General features: G+C 35.9%; 2 protein-coding genes across 2 annotated transcripts; one reads left to right on the forward strand and one right to left on the reverse strand.

The window, feature by feature from the left end:
• Positions 1-702: 702 nt before the first annotated feature.
• LOC149026871 (protein HEAT INTOLERANT 4-like) lies at positions 703-6,566 on the reverse strand. Its single transcript, XM_089145963.1, has 14 exons — positions 6,346-6,566; positions 5,806-5,844; positions 5,604-5,657; positions 5,351-5,414; positions 4,921-4,979; positions 4,574-4,698; positions 4,240-4,299; positions 2,588-2,646; positions 1,701-1,780; positions 1,542-1,580; positions 1,361-1,423; positions 1,229-1,276; positions 1,004-1,132; positions 703-750 (listed from the first exon to the last, which is right to left on the reverse strand). The coding sequence occupies exons 1-14, from the start codon at positions 6,523-6,525 to the stop codon at positions 703-705; spliced, it is 1,047 nt and encodes a 348-aa protein (XP_089002089.1). The 5' UTR covers positions 6,526-6,566.
• A 4,058-nt stretch (positions 6,567-10,624) lies between these two features.
• Positions 10,625-11,083, forward strand: LOC149026872 (ethylene-responsive transcription factor ERF109-like). Its single transcript, XM_089153812.1, has one exon. It carries the CDS (start codon positions 10,625-10,627, stop codon positions 11,081-11,083), a length of 459 nt encoding a protein of 152 aa, XP_089009938.1.
• Positions 11,084-16,105: the final 5,022 nt, after the last annotated feature.

Below are 16,105 nucleotides of genomic sequence, written 5' to 3' on the forward strand. Positions count from 1 at the left end.
AGGTTCAATGAAAGCAATTTCTAGGAATGTCAACAAAGCCTAACCACTTCACAGTTAAATGTGGTTGGCCACATCAATCATGTTTCTACTTTCTACACAAGGCCTAAATGATTAAGAAGGCACTTAACGGGTAGTGTTGAAGGATTAGAAATAATTTAGAATCCAACCCTAAATGGTTTTGTTTGGTTTCACACCTCTTCATGGTTGGAATAGGAATGCACGGTGTAGAGGCATCAAGAAAGGATCCAAATCGATCCATGTAACAAACCATAAAGTGAAATGATTAATACATAATAAAGGTCAAATAAAGATAACCATTTCACTAAAGCTACTAAATCTTTCATCGGGTACAGTAAGTAAATGTTATTGAATGAAGGGAGCAAATTGAAAATCTGAGCACACTGAATTTCCAGATTGCCCAAGATCATTTGTAAAATTATAAAACTCTCACAAGTATAAGCAAAACTATCCAAACGAGGACAAAAGCTGCTAAATATTTTATCCTACAACACCCAGCTTTGTTTTGACCTTTGGTGGGTGGTCATTTTATAGTTTTTCCTTTGAATCTTTTGTATATCGCCAAATCTCAGCTTCAAGTCTATGTTGGCAACCAATCAATAAAGCTATGAGGTTCCCTTCTCAAAGGACCACAACTTTGTACGTCCAGGGAAAAACTCTGACTAACATTTGATGAAAAAGCCATCACAGAACTTTATGAGCCTTCCCATAGTACCGATTTATGAAATTTGCCTGCTCAATAATGTTAACAGAATGCTCAAAACTCAAACTCTCCACTTAATATAGAACAGTTTCACAATCAAAAAATCATTGCAAAAATAATGTATTAGAGGCAAAACCAAGACACTAGTTAGACATTGCATGCTAGAGAGCAAAAAATGCCCTGCTTTCAGGCTTCCAGCAACTACCATACGATGGCATATTCATTTCACATTTAATAAGTGCTTCAGATAAACAGACAGTGCAGTATGGATCAGAAAATTACCTTCACTTTCGATATATCTGGTATATCAGGGGATTGTACTGGATAAAATTTGTAAAATTGCATGTTATGGTACGCAGCTTTCATTTCCTCAGACATTTCCTCCAGCGCCTTTTTGTTGGCTTCCCTGGCCTAAAATTTAGTTTTCTCAAGTTATAACTGGGAACATGGAATATCAAAACTTCCAGTCAATATTATTGCTCAAGGCAATAAGTTCTTGGAAAGTACCTCACAATTAGCCTTTTTGGCTTCTTTAACCTTTTCCTTCACGAATTCCTGGGAAGTCAGATAGAAAGAGTATCAGATTTGATGAGAAATGAGTAATAGCCAAGAGACGTGCATCTCATCAATAAAGAGTACCTTGAAATGATCTTTCTGATCTTTGGGTAATTCTTCCTCTTTAATTATTCCATCAGTAAATTCCTGGAGATAAGATAGATCAAAAAGCAAAGTAGCAGTTACACTGTACAAAGCAACAAAATGATTTAAACACATAAATGATATTTTAAAAGGGAAATTCTCGTAAGCTTTTAATCCATACCTCTAGTTCATCAAGATCCCAGTCAAACTCACAGTGGACCTGCAGCAGAGATAGATCACATTTAGCATATTATATATCATGACTTTAAAAAAGCTGCATTTGGCAATATCAGTGGAACTTCTAACAATCATTGACTTGGATATCATCATATAATCTTACAGGTTGTGGTTCAGCTGGATATAATATCTGCACTACTGTACTCTGCTCCAATTCATCATCCTTAAGAGGTTGGTAGAAATCTGTCAAATGGACAAACGTAAATTTCTTACATGGTGAATATCCTTTCAACAGTAGATATTTGTCAAACCATTTGAACCTATCAGTCACTAAAAAAATGCAACCCCACATCCATCCCAGGATGCCCATCCCCAAAGGAAGAGAGGGGTAGTCAGGCACTAGGAGAAAGCTTCCCTCCTCATACATCATTTCACTACACCACCTACTTTTATTGTGAAGAATGATAATATCATCCATAAGAATTACTTGTTCCAATTTGATTCTAAAAGCTCAAGCAGTAGTGATTTTGTGGCCTCAAGAAGCAACACAAGCTAAATTTACAGAACTAAGACATCTGTGCAAACTATACATGATCAAGGTACTACCTCGAAGGAGAAATTGGGCTGTAAATGATACAGCTATTATTCAGATGTGTGTTCAGTTCCAGCCTATTTACCCTTAAGGGATACGACATGATATTATATCCAATCAAGATATGATCTGTCTATGGCATATCAATTAATTATTAATCGGGTGTTGGTTCATATCTGATCCATTTAAATTCAATATACTATAGATGCATCATCAGTATATCCAATATTTCAAGGTTATCATGCCTGAATATGCATAAGATTTTCAACCAGATATTTGAACAGATACAACAACAGATTCTCATATCTGACATAAAGAATTGGATATTGAGTTACGCAGACAGACAGGATATGGATTTAGATAGCTATACATGACAGGAGCCCTAGAAGGATAATTGATTTTCAAATGGAGACCAAATGACTCCCAGAATAAGAATAAGGTCTTTAAAAGAAACTTACAAGGGAGACAATACTCGTACTTCTTGACACGCTCTAGCTTCAAGTGACTCAAAGCAGCCCTGCAACACACAATACAAGGATTATAAAGTTTCCCTGCATCAACCTAAAAAAGATATAGAAAAAAGCAGACAAACATTATTAAACAACGATCCACGCTATGCATTAAGAAGGTGATTATATGTCTGAGAAATTCCCTTAATATATAGGGTAGCATATCCCTGGAAGGGTAACCACTTTTAACCTGATGAATAGAACAGGGACCCGTAAGGAGAAAGCTGGTGGTCTGGTAAAGGAATTTTTTCCGGTGCTTGAAGCAAAAAATGGTCCTTAATTATGGGAACTGGCCCACAGTGGGAAGATACAAAGGGATGAGCCATTGGCTTGCTTCCTTACCTTCCCAGCTAACCCTAAGCAAACACCATTAGAAACAGCTTATATTCTGTTAAGAAAAATTTTGTCTTAGAAAAACATTCAATGTCACAAACATGGTGGACAAGTTTGTCAAACATTTTATAAGATTTAAAAAAAAATTCAATTCATGTTTCACCATTTGCAAAGGAAACAGAAAGCAATCACTGGTTACATGCAGAAGAGGGTAAGTATTCCCACTCACAACAACCAAACTGGGGAATAAAAACCTTGAAAGCTCCACTCCAAGGTTGAAGCTCCAAAGGAAAGGTAACCTTGACTTTCACTTTTCCCATGAAACCAAAAGCTTAAATAATTTATGGGATAAGGTTTTTCTATCCAGCAGTCTATATTAGGGGAAAGAAAGAAGAAGAAGAAAAAAATTCCAATCTAGAAATTGCTGCCTTATCAAAACTGATACTGCTCTACTTTTGCTGCTTGCTCAACTAGTCCACTAGAATGGTTGGATTAAGAATCCCTACTGTCCCTAGAAGCCCCTAGTGCCTGCCTCTACCAGTCCACTGGAATGGTTGGTTTAGGAAAGACAAAGGAAAAAAATAAAGAATTATCCTAGAAGCTGCTATTAGTTGTTGCCCTGCCCAATTTCAATCCCCCCCCCCCAGGGGAACTGGGCTCCACTTCTGGGACAGATTCCACCTGATTGACTCTAAAATGAATCTGTCACTGGGTCTTGACTCTGTAAGATAAGGAGGGGGGTGGGTGCAGGAAGCCACTGCAATTTCTGTACCACATCAGAAGACACAATGCCCCCCAGTAGAAAAATTAAAAAACAAAAAAACAGGTCACCATATCAACAAGTTTCAAGTAAGCATGTACATACACACTTTAGCATCTAACCAATGTAATATATAGTGTGGATAAAACTGTAATTCATTCAAGCTAACAAAACATCCAATTATTAACTCATAAACTAGAATATGCAGAGACAAACAAGAAACTTAGACTGAATATGACTTGGATATACCACAGTCAAATTCACAGTTAGGAGATTTGGTGTGCACACCAAGTAAAAGTATATATTAAAAAAGAAGGACATTAAGTTAATCAAAATTGCTACAATAATGTAGTGTAATCCATATGACATGCTTTCCTCTAAGATACACTGACAACGTAAAAAGTGGCTGCAACACTATTATCGATACTATGAAAAGGATTTAACGCAAAACAATTCATCATAATTATGAAGAAAAGAGGAGAGGAGGAATCAGGAGGAGCAAGATTACCTTCTTTGGGTGCAGTTCAGTATATAAATTTGGAAGTTCAGTCTTTCCAGTTGACTATTCCTGTAGGATCATAACTTGAATTTGTATAGGAAATAATGCAAAGAGTATTATGCACAAGAGGGAAGGGGAATATATAGATAAAGGGAGAGAGATCACTATGCCTCTGAAGTTAAGTTTCCCACCAATGAGGTAGTTTTAATGAGGAAAGAGTGTCTATAGGGTCCACAGTAGTATGTGATAGGGCAGGTGCAAAAATCTGCACGCTTTAGTGGCATGGCAATCTTTTTCCCACTAGATAAAAATTACCATAGTGAAAATATGGAAAGAAAAATACCTGTCTTCCAAAGGAATATAAGGAACCCAGTCCATTTTCATTTGCCTCATTGGTATTATTTCTTCAGTCTCCCTTTGGACTGACTTGATACCAATCATATCAGAAGGTGGGAAAGGAGATACAACCTGTTAAATAAAGCACGTGTAACTGACAAAGCTTCCAAACAAGCCATTAAGATCTCTCCTCTTGATTATGATTCAGAAAAGAAAACCACAAAATATAGTCAACAATAAATTAGCATATGAAATTTCCAAATGAACCTGTAATTATATTCAGGAAATATATTAACTAGAGGAGGTAATTTGGGTCTTGAGATATTGGTAAAAATAGCAGGTAAGTTAACTTACAGCCACTACGACAGGAATGCAGATAATTTTAGTTTCACCCTTGAAGGAGACCAGTTGAGCTGAAGCACAGAAATAGATGTAAATTGCAAAACAAGGAGTTGAATGAATATAAGTAAAATAACGTACCAGAAACTTGAATTTGTTAAAATAAAACCATAAACGAAAAGAAATATCGAAATGCTTCTCATGAAACGCCGAGATAATGATATATAACGTAATCCATGGCAGAATAACAAACCAACCCAAGATGAAATATAACATAGAGGAGGCAGAATAAGAAACTGAACATCTCAAACATCAAAAGTGGAACGCAAAAGGTTATTTAAAACAATGGATGTCACTGTCATAACAATTTCTTCACATCTCAAAGAAGAAACTTGAAATGGTAGGAGAAGAATAATAAAATTACAAAGTCATACAGAACACTTACGCTCAGTACAACTGAAGACGTAAACTCTCTGTTCATGAAGGACTCCACCCTCTTCAAATGCATTCTGACCATAAATTGAGGAAGCCTTTCAGTGCTACACAAATTCTTGATGGCTTTATTTAGTTTTAAATTATTATGAATGCCATGAATAGTGGCTACATCTTTAACTTGCATATTCCCTAAAGGGGAGAAGAACAAAGGAATGTAATATTTAACTGCACAGCATCCAAAAGAAGAAAATTCATCCACTCACTTCCAAGTTCGTGAAATTCCAGTTGAACTGATAGACTGAGTCAAGCTGATCCCACTGCAATGGGAGGAGAGAGGAAAAGGGGAGAAGAACCAAAAGAATCAGAAACAAAAATTGAAGTCATACATACAGGCATGAGACTTAAGAATTAGGATTTATGAAATAGTAGTGATAATATAAGACGAATAATAATATTTGGTCAAACCTCTGTGCCTACAGGGAACGCAGCCTTCCATAAATCTTCCTGCAAAACACAATCCAACATCCAGATCAATGAAAGAGAAACCAACGGTGCTCTGCAACTGACTTAATTACTACGCAGTACGCAGATAGTTTCATCATCAGTAGTTTCTGGACTCTGGTAGTCATAGATCTCAGAATTGCATTCTATCTTCACTACATCTAAATAGTTCGTTGCTCAATAGAACACTGTTAAGTGACTAAACTAAACATTCAATTAAGCTTTGAAGTTTTTCAATTGCAGTTAAAACAAAAATAAAACTACGTACATATGTTGAAGATGTTCAAAAAGGTTATATCCAAAAGGAAATCCGATCACAAGACAACCACTCAAACAATGTGAAAAATGTTAAAATTTTACAAGGTTAAGTTAAGAAAACAACTCTCGAAAGTTCAGTAACAGAGAGCAAGAGCAAAAGAACCTAAATTGGATGACAAATTGTTCATCGCATAGAATCCGATAGATGAAAACGAGTAGAATGGAATGAAGAAGAGAATGACGAACCAGATTTCGCTTCTCAGGGAAGTATTCAGGTTCGAATTCAGGTTTACGAGAAGAAGGAGAAGAAGAAGAAGCTTTGACTCTTTTTGGTTTGCTGGAAACTTGTGGTGGATTTTTAGAGACTTTGTCAGTAGATTTGCTTTCTTTCATCTGTTTCGTCTTCCTCTTCGTACGTCTCGCCATTGTTTTCGGAGCAAGAAACTGAAACAAAGAGACTTCGACAAGAAAACAAGCAAACAATGGAAGAAGAAAATGAAGATATGAAGCGTCAACCAGGAAAGAGAAAGAGAGGTTCTACTTATACTACAGTGAATCGAAGGCTTGAGGTTTTGAAATTGGCAAACGCACGTGTTGAAATCTCTTTCTTGTCTTTTACGATATATAATATAATAATAGCAATTTAAAAATCGTTTACATTTTCGGAAGTAAAAGCTGACAAATAAAAACAAACCCGGTCTGACGACATATTATCCGATCGGGGTCGTTTCGAGCTAGTCAAACATGAACCGCCGGTCCAAGTTTAGTGGGCCTTTTTCTATATGATGCCCAAGTTTGCAAGCACAAAGTAACTAAAACCACATTAATTTTTATCCTTCTCTTACTTCAATTGTTGTGTTTTTGGCTGATGATCATAAGATCTAACTTTCAATGTCGGTATAATTTGATTTCATTTCACGGGTTTGATTGTTTTCTGGGTTTTTATTAGATTCGATTTGCTCTTGGTTCAATTTGATGTTGACATTTAAGCCGTTCGTTATTCGTTTTTAGCATTATTGATAACAACGTCAATTAGTATAGATTTCATTTATTTCAAAGACTAAAATTTCAACACTTCTTAATTATTTTTTTTACTTGAGTAGATTCATTGTCAAATTAACCAAATCATTACATTAATGTAGAAATGTACTTCGGTTTAACATGAGAATCTTATCCATGTAAGACGCTCTTAGATCTTTCGACCATTAAATCCGTACAAGTGCCCACATTTTATGGTGTTTTTTATATATATTTTTCAAATCAATCATGAGCATGACACGTTTCCTTCGATTCCAATTTATCGTAATAAATATTCGGTATCATTTATTACATGTTTGCTGAGAATTTACGATGTTAGACTATTTGCAACTCATATGCCGAGGAACCTGGGATCTCAAATGTTCGATTCATGTAGTATTCTTTTTTGGATCTGAGGTTCATTCGGGCCAGTTTGCGCGCACGAATTGATTACATATCATTGAGTAAGATGGATCTATTCCATTTTACTAGCACACTCCTTCAATTTTGTGAATTCAAACCCAAGCCATACAAGTTATATACTTTAGTTATGCTGGCCCAACTTAGCCCAATATTTGATCTTTGTTGAGGCCCATCCCTACTTTCAGCCCAATAAAAGCCTACAACCTAGTCCGGTTTGGTCTAGGAATGGTTGAACCACATGGTTTGGATGATCCATGCATTACTGTAAATTATCTGGTCTAGAAGATATTCATAATATTTTTCTTAGGTAAATGATTCTCAGTTATCCAATCTTTATCAACTCAACGGTTGTGTTAGTTGGTAAAGATCAACGCCTTTAGTATGAAATCACAAATTATGCATTCTTGATCCGGATCCCAAAAAATATATTCAATACCAATTAATGTGTACATTTAATTCAGGATTGAATTACTTTAAAATCAATTAAATGTGTTAAATGGTAAAAAGCAATTAATGAAGCCATGAACAGGTTAAAATTTTTAGTAAAAGTCAATAAATGATCTACTTTATGGGTAAAAGGCAATAAATGCTTCAATTAGTCAATGAACGAGGTCAACATTCATGCTAGAGAAAGATTATCTCATTATAGAGGACAATTAAATTTTAAATTGAAAATAGTATTACCAATGGTTGGAAAAAAGTATAGATGAGACTTTTTTTTTTATTTCTTTCATTTTTTTGTTTTTGTTTTTTTTGCCCTTTTTGTGAGTGTGGTAAACGCTAATTACATACATTTTAAGATGGTGTTGTGCTTTAGTGCTATGGTCGAGATTTCAATATCAACAGTAGGTTGCAAGTGATACACATTAATTATACAACATCATAGCAAAAAGCTTCTAAGATGATTTTTATTTATTTATTTGATCATTTGTGTTGGGTTTATACCAAAATTGTTTTTTTTTCTTTTTCTTTCTTTCTTTGTTTTAGAAATCCATAACTTTATATCGGAATAATGGAGATTATATATATACCATATAAAAGAGGAGTAGAACAGGTGATCTCCTCACAAAGAGGTGTTGATCATTATCAAAGTTATCTTTAGACAGTAGCATGGGGTAATTTATGAATTTGAGTAGATTATTTATTTGTATTGAGACAAAACATGCCAACAGGCATTTAGCCGCCAACTCAAGTATAAAGTAGTTGAGCTGGATTTGATTCGATTTGGCGAGAGGCCAATTGGAGCCGAACACTTGGAGATAGAAGGTGAACAATGAACATTAATTGGCTTCATTGCTGACTGAGCCACATTCTACATCTTTATCCTAAGTAAGGTGAGCAATGAACATAAATACTCCCCATCTAATGCTAAGAACCAATGCACTTCTAACTCTTAGTTCCTTATTGCCTAAGCACTTTTTAAATTTCTCAATACCTAATAAAGGGGGCTGCTTTGCAATCCAACTTTAGCAACAAAAGTGCCCGTTAAGAATGTTGATTGACGTGGTACGATCATGTTCATTAGAGGCTTTTAAATTCCATATAGAAGTGATATATTATTTTATTTTTCTTAATTAACACTTAGACTTCCCTACAAAGTCACCGTCCATAAAGAGAAAACACCACTGTAGAACTAATCACTGTCCCACACTAAGCAAGATATGATCTTATATTTTTAAATACATAATTCAGTTGGAATTAATCAAGCCTTGTCTCCCATTTTTTTATGTAAATTATTTATTTTATTTTGTGTTGTGGGTGGATGTTGCATCGAGGTTTGAAGAGTCAAAGCAAGAGTTAACCCCATCTCTTATGTTACCTTAAAAAGAAAAGCATTAAGAGGATCTAATTAAACAAAATTATCATTAATTTCAGCTTTCAATTGAATAATTTAATTAATTTATTGACTGTATTGTGAATGGGAAACACTAACTTATCTAGTTAAAAAATAATTTAATCAACTACCATTGTTATTATTCAATCAAGCCTCACCTAATCTCTTGTTTTGCACTTTTGCTTTTTTAATCCAAATTAAAATTTGGGGAGGACCCACTAACTCAGATTTTATGCGAGGATTCCCAAGCACTTATGAAACAAACCACATTTGATGTTTGCTTACAATGTATGTGAGAGAACAGAATTAAACAAGATGACTAAAAGAGATGTATTAGGTCTAATCTCAGTATTATTGAAGAGACATATACCTAATTGTATTGACAATGGGGAGCACTAGTTAACTCATGTAAAGTAGTACCCTTTGAAAATTATTAATGCATTAACTTAAGAAATAAAGTATATTTACACCTTTTATATTTGTAAATATTTATGCTTATATTTTTTAAAATTTATTTTATTACAAATGAGTGCCAAATACTGTTAATTTTAAATATGAAAAGATATATTTACCTCTATTGAATTTTAATCTAGGTTATCAAAAAATATATATATATATATATAGGGTGAATTGATTTCTTTTTTAGGAGACTTTAAATGAAATTGCTTAGAAAATTTACTTGATCAAGTATTCAAGATGTCGTGATTGAATATGAAAATTTTGAAGTTGTATTGATAGTTCAGTCAAGTTCTAGTCTTAACCCAATAACTCTAAAAGGAAGGTAATGATTGTTATATAATTCAAAATACAAGCAGTGGAATTACAATAGAATAAATTATAGGGATTGTAAACATAATTATTTGCAAACACAAGAGGTGCATGGAATATAATTTGTTCTAATTGACAGATTAAACTTATCAAATCTTAAAGTGATTCTTAATTGTTGCTTCATTCAAGAGTAGTGCCATGAGGAGGAAAACAAGGAAGACAGAAAAGAAAGAAACAGCCACTAGAGGAACAAGCTCTTATTGTGGTTGATCTTTGCATAACCCATTAAACTAATTTAGACTTAGAGAAGTTTTCTTGAATCTTGACTGCTGGGTTGTCCTCCATTGATGAGATTCTCCATGGATGATTATGCATGCTTTGTTTCACCTATATAAGCAATGACTACTGTTGCTTTCAGAGCTCCCATTCCACCAATTAATCTTCTTCTTTGATCTGTTGGGAGCTGAGCTTAACTAACAAGAGATGGAAGATTACCCTTACTTTCTGCAACTCAGGAACACCAGAAGAAGATCCAGACAGTCAACAATCTACCTTGGTGTTCGCCGGAGGCCATGGGGTCGCTATGCTGCTGAGATAAGAAACCCATTCACCAAAGAGAGACACTGGCTGGGGACGTTCGACACGGCGGAGGAAGCAGCGTTGGCTTACGATCTTGCATCCATCTCTTTCAGTGGAATTCATAGTGCAAGGACCAACTTCTATTATCCTCACTTGTTTTCTCCTTCTGCTCCTCCACCACCACCGCCACCACCGCCACCGCCGCCACCACCACCTCCGTCTACACCGGAGCTAGAAGAGGAGGATGATCAGTACCATTGCTTGGACTCAAGTGGCGTTGAAAATGATGAATCCATGACTATTGCTGCTATCCTAGAGAGTTTCAACCATACTAATTCATTCTCTTCTCATTCAGTTTTGTGATTGTTAAATAATTGAAATGGGATTAAACGTTATATGAGAACATTATTAATTCAGATAATGCATGTTGCCATTTTGCGTTTTTGTTTTTTGAAAACTCACCTTCATGTATTCTTCTAGCTGCATGCGAAAGACATGAACAAAGGACCATGAGCTTTCCATGAAGAAAGAGAAGTACTAGTTAGTTAATGTACTAATTAATCGCTTTCTCCCTATAAATAGAAGCAGCATTTACGTTTTGAGTGGAGAATAAATACGCCTAACCTAAGGAGATGTCACAGTCAGATGGAAATGAAGGAGAGGAAGCAGTTGTTGACAACGATGAGATTGACGAAGCAGAGGCTGAGGAGGAATATGTAGAGCAGTTTGAAGAAGAGTCAGTGGGAGACAATACCAATCAGGAAGAGGCAGCAGAGCCTCAACAAAATGCTGAGGAAGATGAGGTTCAGAGTGACGATACAGATGAGGAAATAGTTTGGGAAGAGGGAGAGGAAGCAAATGATGAGGCTGAGGAAGGAGGAGAATCATCAGGGAAGTCAGGGACGTCGTCGGAAAGAATGGAGACTACGGAAGATGCAGATGATGTGAAAACTGAAGAAAGCACGCAGAGGAAGATATAGGTTTGCCGTAAATTCAAAACTCAGATTCATGTTCTAACTCCAGAATTCTACAATATTAACATTAATAGGATAAAATTGATAGAGAACCATTTTAATTACAAAAAGATAAAAGATCAGTTGTATTAAAAGATAAAATAAAATATGTAATAGGGATACATATTTGAAATTCATATGCCCACTAGTAGTGAGCTATCTAAGGTTTTACTTTCAATCCATTGCTTCTAATATAAAGGAATCGAAGATATAGGTTGCATGCTTGCCAATCCTTACCAAGAAATTGGTGTAAAGAAGATGGAGGAGACACTGACCAATGCAAGAAGTTTGGGAAAAGAGATTAAATGCTATTATCTTTCATCAAAATCATGGAATTCCGAGCATAGACCTAATCCATTTGTGAAATATATGGAATTCACTTTATATTGAGGATTATCATGTGTAGAGATAGAGAATCCAATACTGGAGTCAATAAAGAGTATTTGATCACCCAAGTCTTTCACCTTAATCCAACAACAGTTCTGTAGTTCTAACTTTTTTTTTTTTTTTTTTTTTTTTTTTGATGAATGAATAATTATATTAAAGCAACGAAAAAACAAAGGAGAGGAAGGGGGGGGGGGGAGCACAAGGCTTTAAGAGGAGGGATACAGACTAGAACTAACAATCAACCTATTTCTAGGATTTTTAGTAACAGGGGATGGGGGAAAGAGAGCGCTCTAGAAGTAATATCAAAATAGACGGCTTTCCAAATCAAGATTTGAAAGTCCATCTTTTGAGATTGCGCTTCCACCATATGTGGTGGATGGTGGCACCAAAGGCTAGCTTGCCTAAGTGTCGCAAATTGAATAACCGGCAAAGTTTCTCAAAATCCAAGTCCAGTCACGAACAAACCCATAGGAGCGCCTCGATCGGGCCAGATGGAAGCCAGAACTCTATACTAGAGGGATCGGGAGGAAAAGCAAGAGAAGAAAATGTTGTCGATGTCTTGAGGACCATTCAAGCAAAGGGTACAGTTTGGGTTGGTGGGGATATGGCAGCTTTGAGAAAGAATTGGGTTGGTAGGGCAAGGTTGAGGCTCCAAAGGGTGAGGGTGTGGCGAGGGTTGTGACCTTTAAACCAAACTAAGGGGCCTAGGGGGTCAAAGGTGGAAGGGGAGGAGGAGGTTCCAGGCGGAAGAAGTGGTAAAAGATTTAGTGGTAGAGGGGAGCCATATGGTGGTATCTCAAGAGGAGTTGAGGATGGGGGGAAATGTATTATAGACAAGAGTGAGGCTGGGGTGGGGGAAAGGGGACTAAGATACATTGGAGATGAATGAGGAGAGGTTGACAGTCATGGGAATGCAGGTATCATATACAATGTAGGGACCAAGAAGTGCATAGAAAATGCTCATCGGATGCCAAGACTTAATATCATGGAAATTTTTGTTTTGAGTGTGATTGCCCTAGCTGAATTAATCAAGAATGTACCATATCTGATAGCCATCAACAGCTCTCAAAGAGATTCCACCAAATAAACAGATTTCTCGTTCCTTTTCTCCCAAGGAATTCTCCTTTTTTTCATTGCTACTGGGGTGGAATGTTGCAATTTGTTTCTTTGGGATGAAGAACCAACTCAAATTTTGAGGTAATGGCATATAAGTTTCCATGATTTCCATTGAAAGAAGATCAATATTCTTCGTTATAACCATGACAATCTGAACAACTGGATTTAAGAAGGGAAGCCATGCTTACAAATACCTTTAAACCTGTGATTCCTTCTGTGATCGATATATGAAATCAACCCAAGGAAGCAAGGGAGAAAACAGATGAACAAGCAAAAACAGAACGTTATGGATGGAAAAGTGTGTAGATTTAATGATCTCACTTTGCTAACTGGATTTAATGATCTCACGATAAGATTTTCTTCCTTGGATCGATTTCCCACTGCTAAACTTATTCTGATTTTAAGATCTAATTCGAGTATTGTAATCTATCACGTCCCCATGTATTCTGTATTCATTGAATGGAGCACTTATTACCAACATCTTTCCTTCAAGAACATATCTCCATTCTTCACCATAGAAATTCCCATCTCAATATGTCCCACACCAGCACAGTTGAGAAACATTCGATCCATAAACATTCAACAACATAGCTCATTTCATCTCATGCACTGATTAGAGCTTCCAAGCATAAAATCCATGAGATTAAAAAAAAAAACTGTTAGTGTTTTTAAATGATAGACTTCTCTTTAGAAGTCATGAAAAATTGTCTTCTTGATGAATCATCAAAATGTTTTAACGTTACTACGTGCTAGGTGGCAAATATAAAACCCAAAACCAAGACAATATTCATGAATCAATGAGAGAATCTACATGTGAAAACTCTAATCTCATGCGCAGGACATGAACGAGGGGATCATGAGCTTACCATGAAAAGAAAAAAAGAAAACGAGAGAATTGCTGGTGAGATAATCTGCTAATTGATCACTTCTTCCTATAAGTAAAAGCATGTACCCAATGTTGGGAAAGGAAGTGCTGGGTGGGGAGGAAATACAACCAAAGAGATGGAAGATGCAGACGGAGACGTAGAAGATAACTCAGACACTGAAGAGGCTGCGGAAGAAGAGAACCCCCATGAGGAAAATGAGGATCAGGGAGACGAAACAGAGGAGGATGAGGAAGATGAGAATTTAGGCCTTCAAGAGTCTGATGAAGAGAATGCCCGTGAGGAAAATGTAGCAGAGCCTGCTGAAAATGCTGCGGAAGATGATGGTCATGATGAGGGAGAAGAGTCTGTGGGAGAGAACTCCAATGATAAAGAGAGAAATCCTGTGAATGTGAGAGTTGGTACAGGAGATACAACCGAGGAGTCTACCGAAGAGGAAGAAGAAGAGGAAATAGATGAGGAAATAATGCTACTAAGTGACCTTCCTAAACCTGAAAAAAAGAAAATGGATACTTCTGATGAAGAAGCACAAGAAGAATATGAGGAAGAAGAAGATAAAACTGAGGAAAAGAAAACAAAGGAGGCAGAGGAAGACGAAGACAAAAGGCACAAAACTGATGAACAGAAATGAATTTCATACGAATGTTTCAATGGGCCGTGTATGGGCCTAAAACTCTTATGTTTGGCACAGCCCATATCTTGCATGGGCCTAAAGTTTATTAACTTTATGGTCAATGTAATACTTTATGAACCTAATGTGTATATATGTAATTTAATCCAATTTTAATTATTTAATTTATTAATTCTAGTCATTTTTTATTTTTAATGGGCAGGGCATATATGTAATTTAATCCAGTTTTAATAATCAGAATATAAAGTTGATTAATTCTACTCATTTGTAATTTTTCTTTTTTTCGGACTACACTTATGAACCTAATGGGTATATATATATATATATATATATATATATAATTAATCCAGTATTAATGATCAGAGTATAAAATTTATTAATTCTAGTCCTTAGTTAAAAAAAAAAAAAAAAAAAGTGGCCACCTTTATGAAGCCAATGGGTATATCTGTAATTTAATTCAGTTTTAATGATCAGAATATAAAATTTATTAATTCTAGTCATTTTTTAAATTGTAATTATCTGGTGTGGCGTGATTAACTACGTAATCATAGAAAAATGCATAGCACAAATATACACAAGGTACCATTTGCTTCTTTAAATAAATACGTAATCCTAGAAAAATGCATAGCACAAACATTCACAAGGGACCATTTGCTTCTTTAAATAGATAAGTTTGTGTAATCTTCTTGAATTGAAAATTAAGATATAAAAAACATTGGGGGACCATTTGCTTCTTTATTTATACTAGTAAAGACGCAAGTGCACGGCGGTGTCAGCGAGCCACGAGGGCTCAAGGAGAAGCCTAGCGCTAAGAGAAGGATTACCGGTGGGGAGGGTGAGATGATTGAGCTGAGATCGATTGTTTGCAACTTACAATGTTCTTGAAGACAAGATTCAAACCCCGTGTGGACAATTTGAAATGGGATATTAAGTACAGCTAGAAAATTTGAGGTTGCAAATTCTCTCTCAAGGGAGACCGGGGGCGCTCCGGCACGGAGGCGCTCCTCACCGGGGAGGTTTGGCGGCCTATTTCCACTCCGGATTTCCAGGCTTTGTAGCTCGGATATATCTACTTTTGTTTCAGTTGAATGAAATGTGGTTTACCAAAAAAAAAACGCAAGTGCATCAACCTACGACCAATAATAGATTCCATATGAGTATCAACATTTAATATGAAAAGCTTCAATTTTTTACAGAGTGGCCGAGATCCTAATAATAAATATTGATGGGTCTCACTTTTTATTTCTCCAAACTTTTCCACAAAATCCCACCAAATTTGTAGGGTTTTAAAAAGCCTTGGGGTGGGGAAGTTAGGCTACCAACTCACTAGACAAGTTTTATTGATTCAAAGAGC

Source organism: Hakea prostrata, chromosome 1 (assembly GCF_041222555.1).
Source record: "Hakea prostrata isolate BN-2017 chromosome 1, UWA_Hpros_2, whole genome shotgun sequence".
Lineage (NCBI taxonomy): Eukaryota > Viridiplantae > Streptophyta > Magnoliopsida > Proteales > Proteaceae > Hakea > Hakea prostrata.

Coding starts and splice junctions, on each gene's coding strand:
- LOC149026872 (XM_089153812.1), top strand. CDS start 10,625: ATGGAAGATTACCCTTACTTTCTGCAACTCAGGAACACCAGAAGAAGA.
- LOC149026871 (XM_089145963.1), bottom strand. CDS start 6,525: ATGGCGAGACGTACGAAGAGGAAGACGAAACAGATGAAAGAAAGCAAA. Junction 1,581..1,700: donor ATCCAGCTGAACCACAACCT/GTAAGATTATAT, acceptor TCTCTGCTGCAG/GTCCACTGTGAGTTTGACTG. Junction 1,277..1,360: donor ATCAGAAAGATCATTTCAAG/GTACTCTTTATT, acceptor CTGACTTCCCAG/GAATTCGTGAAGGAAAAGGT.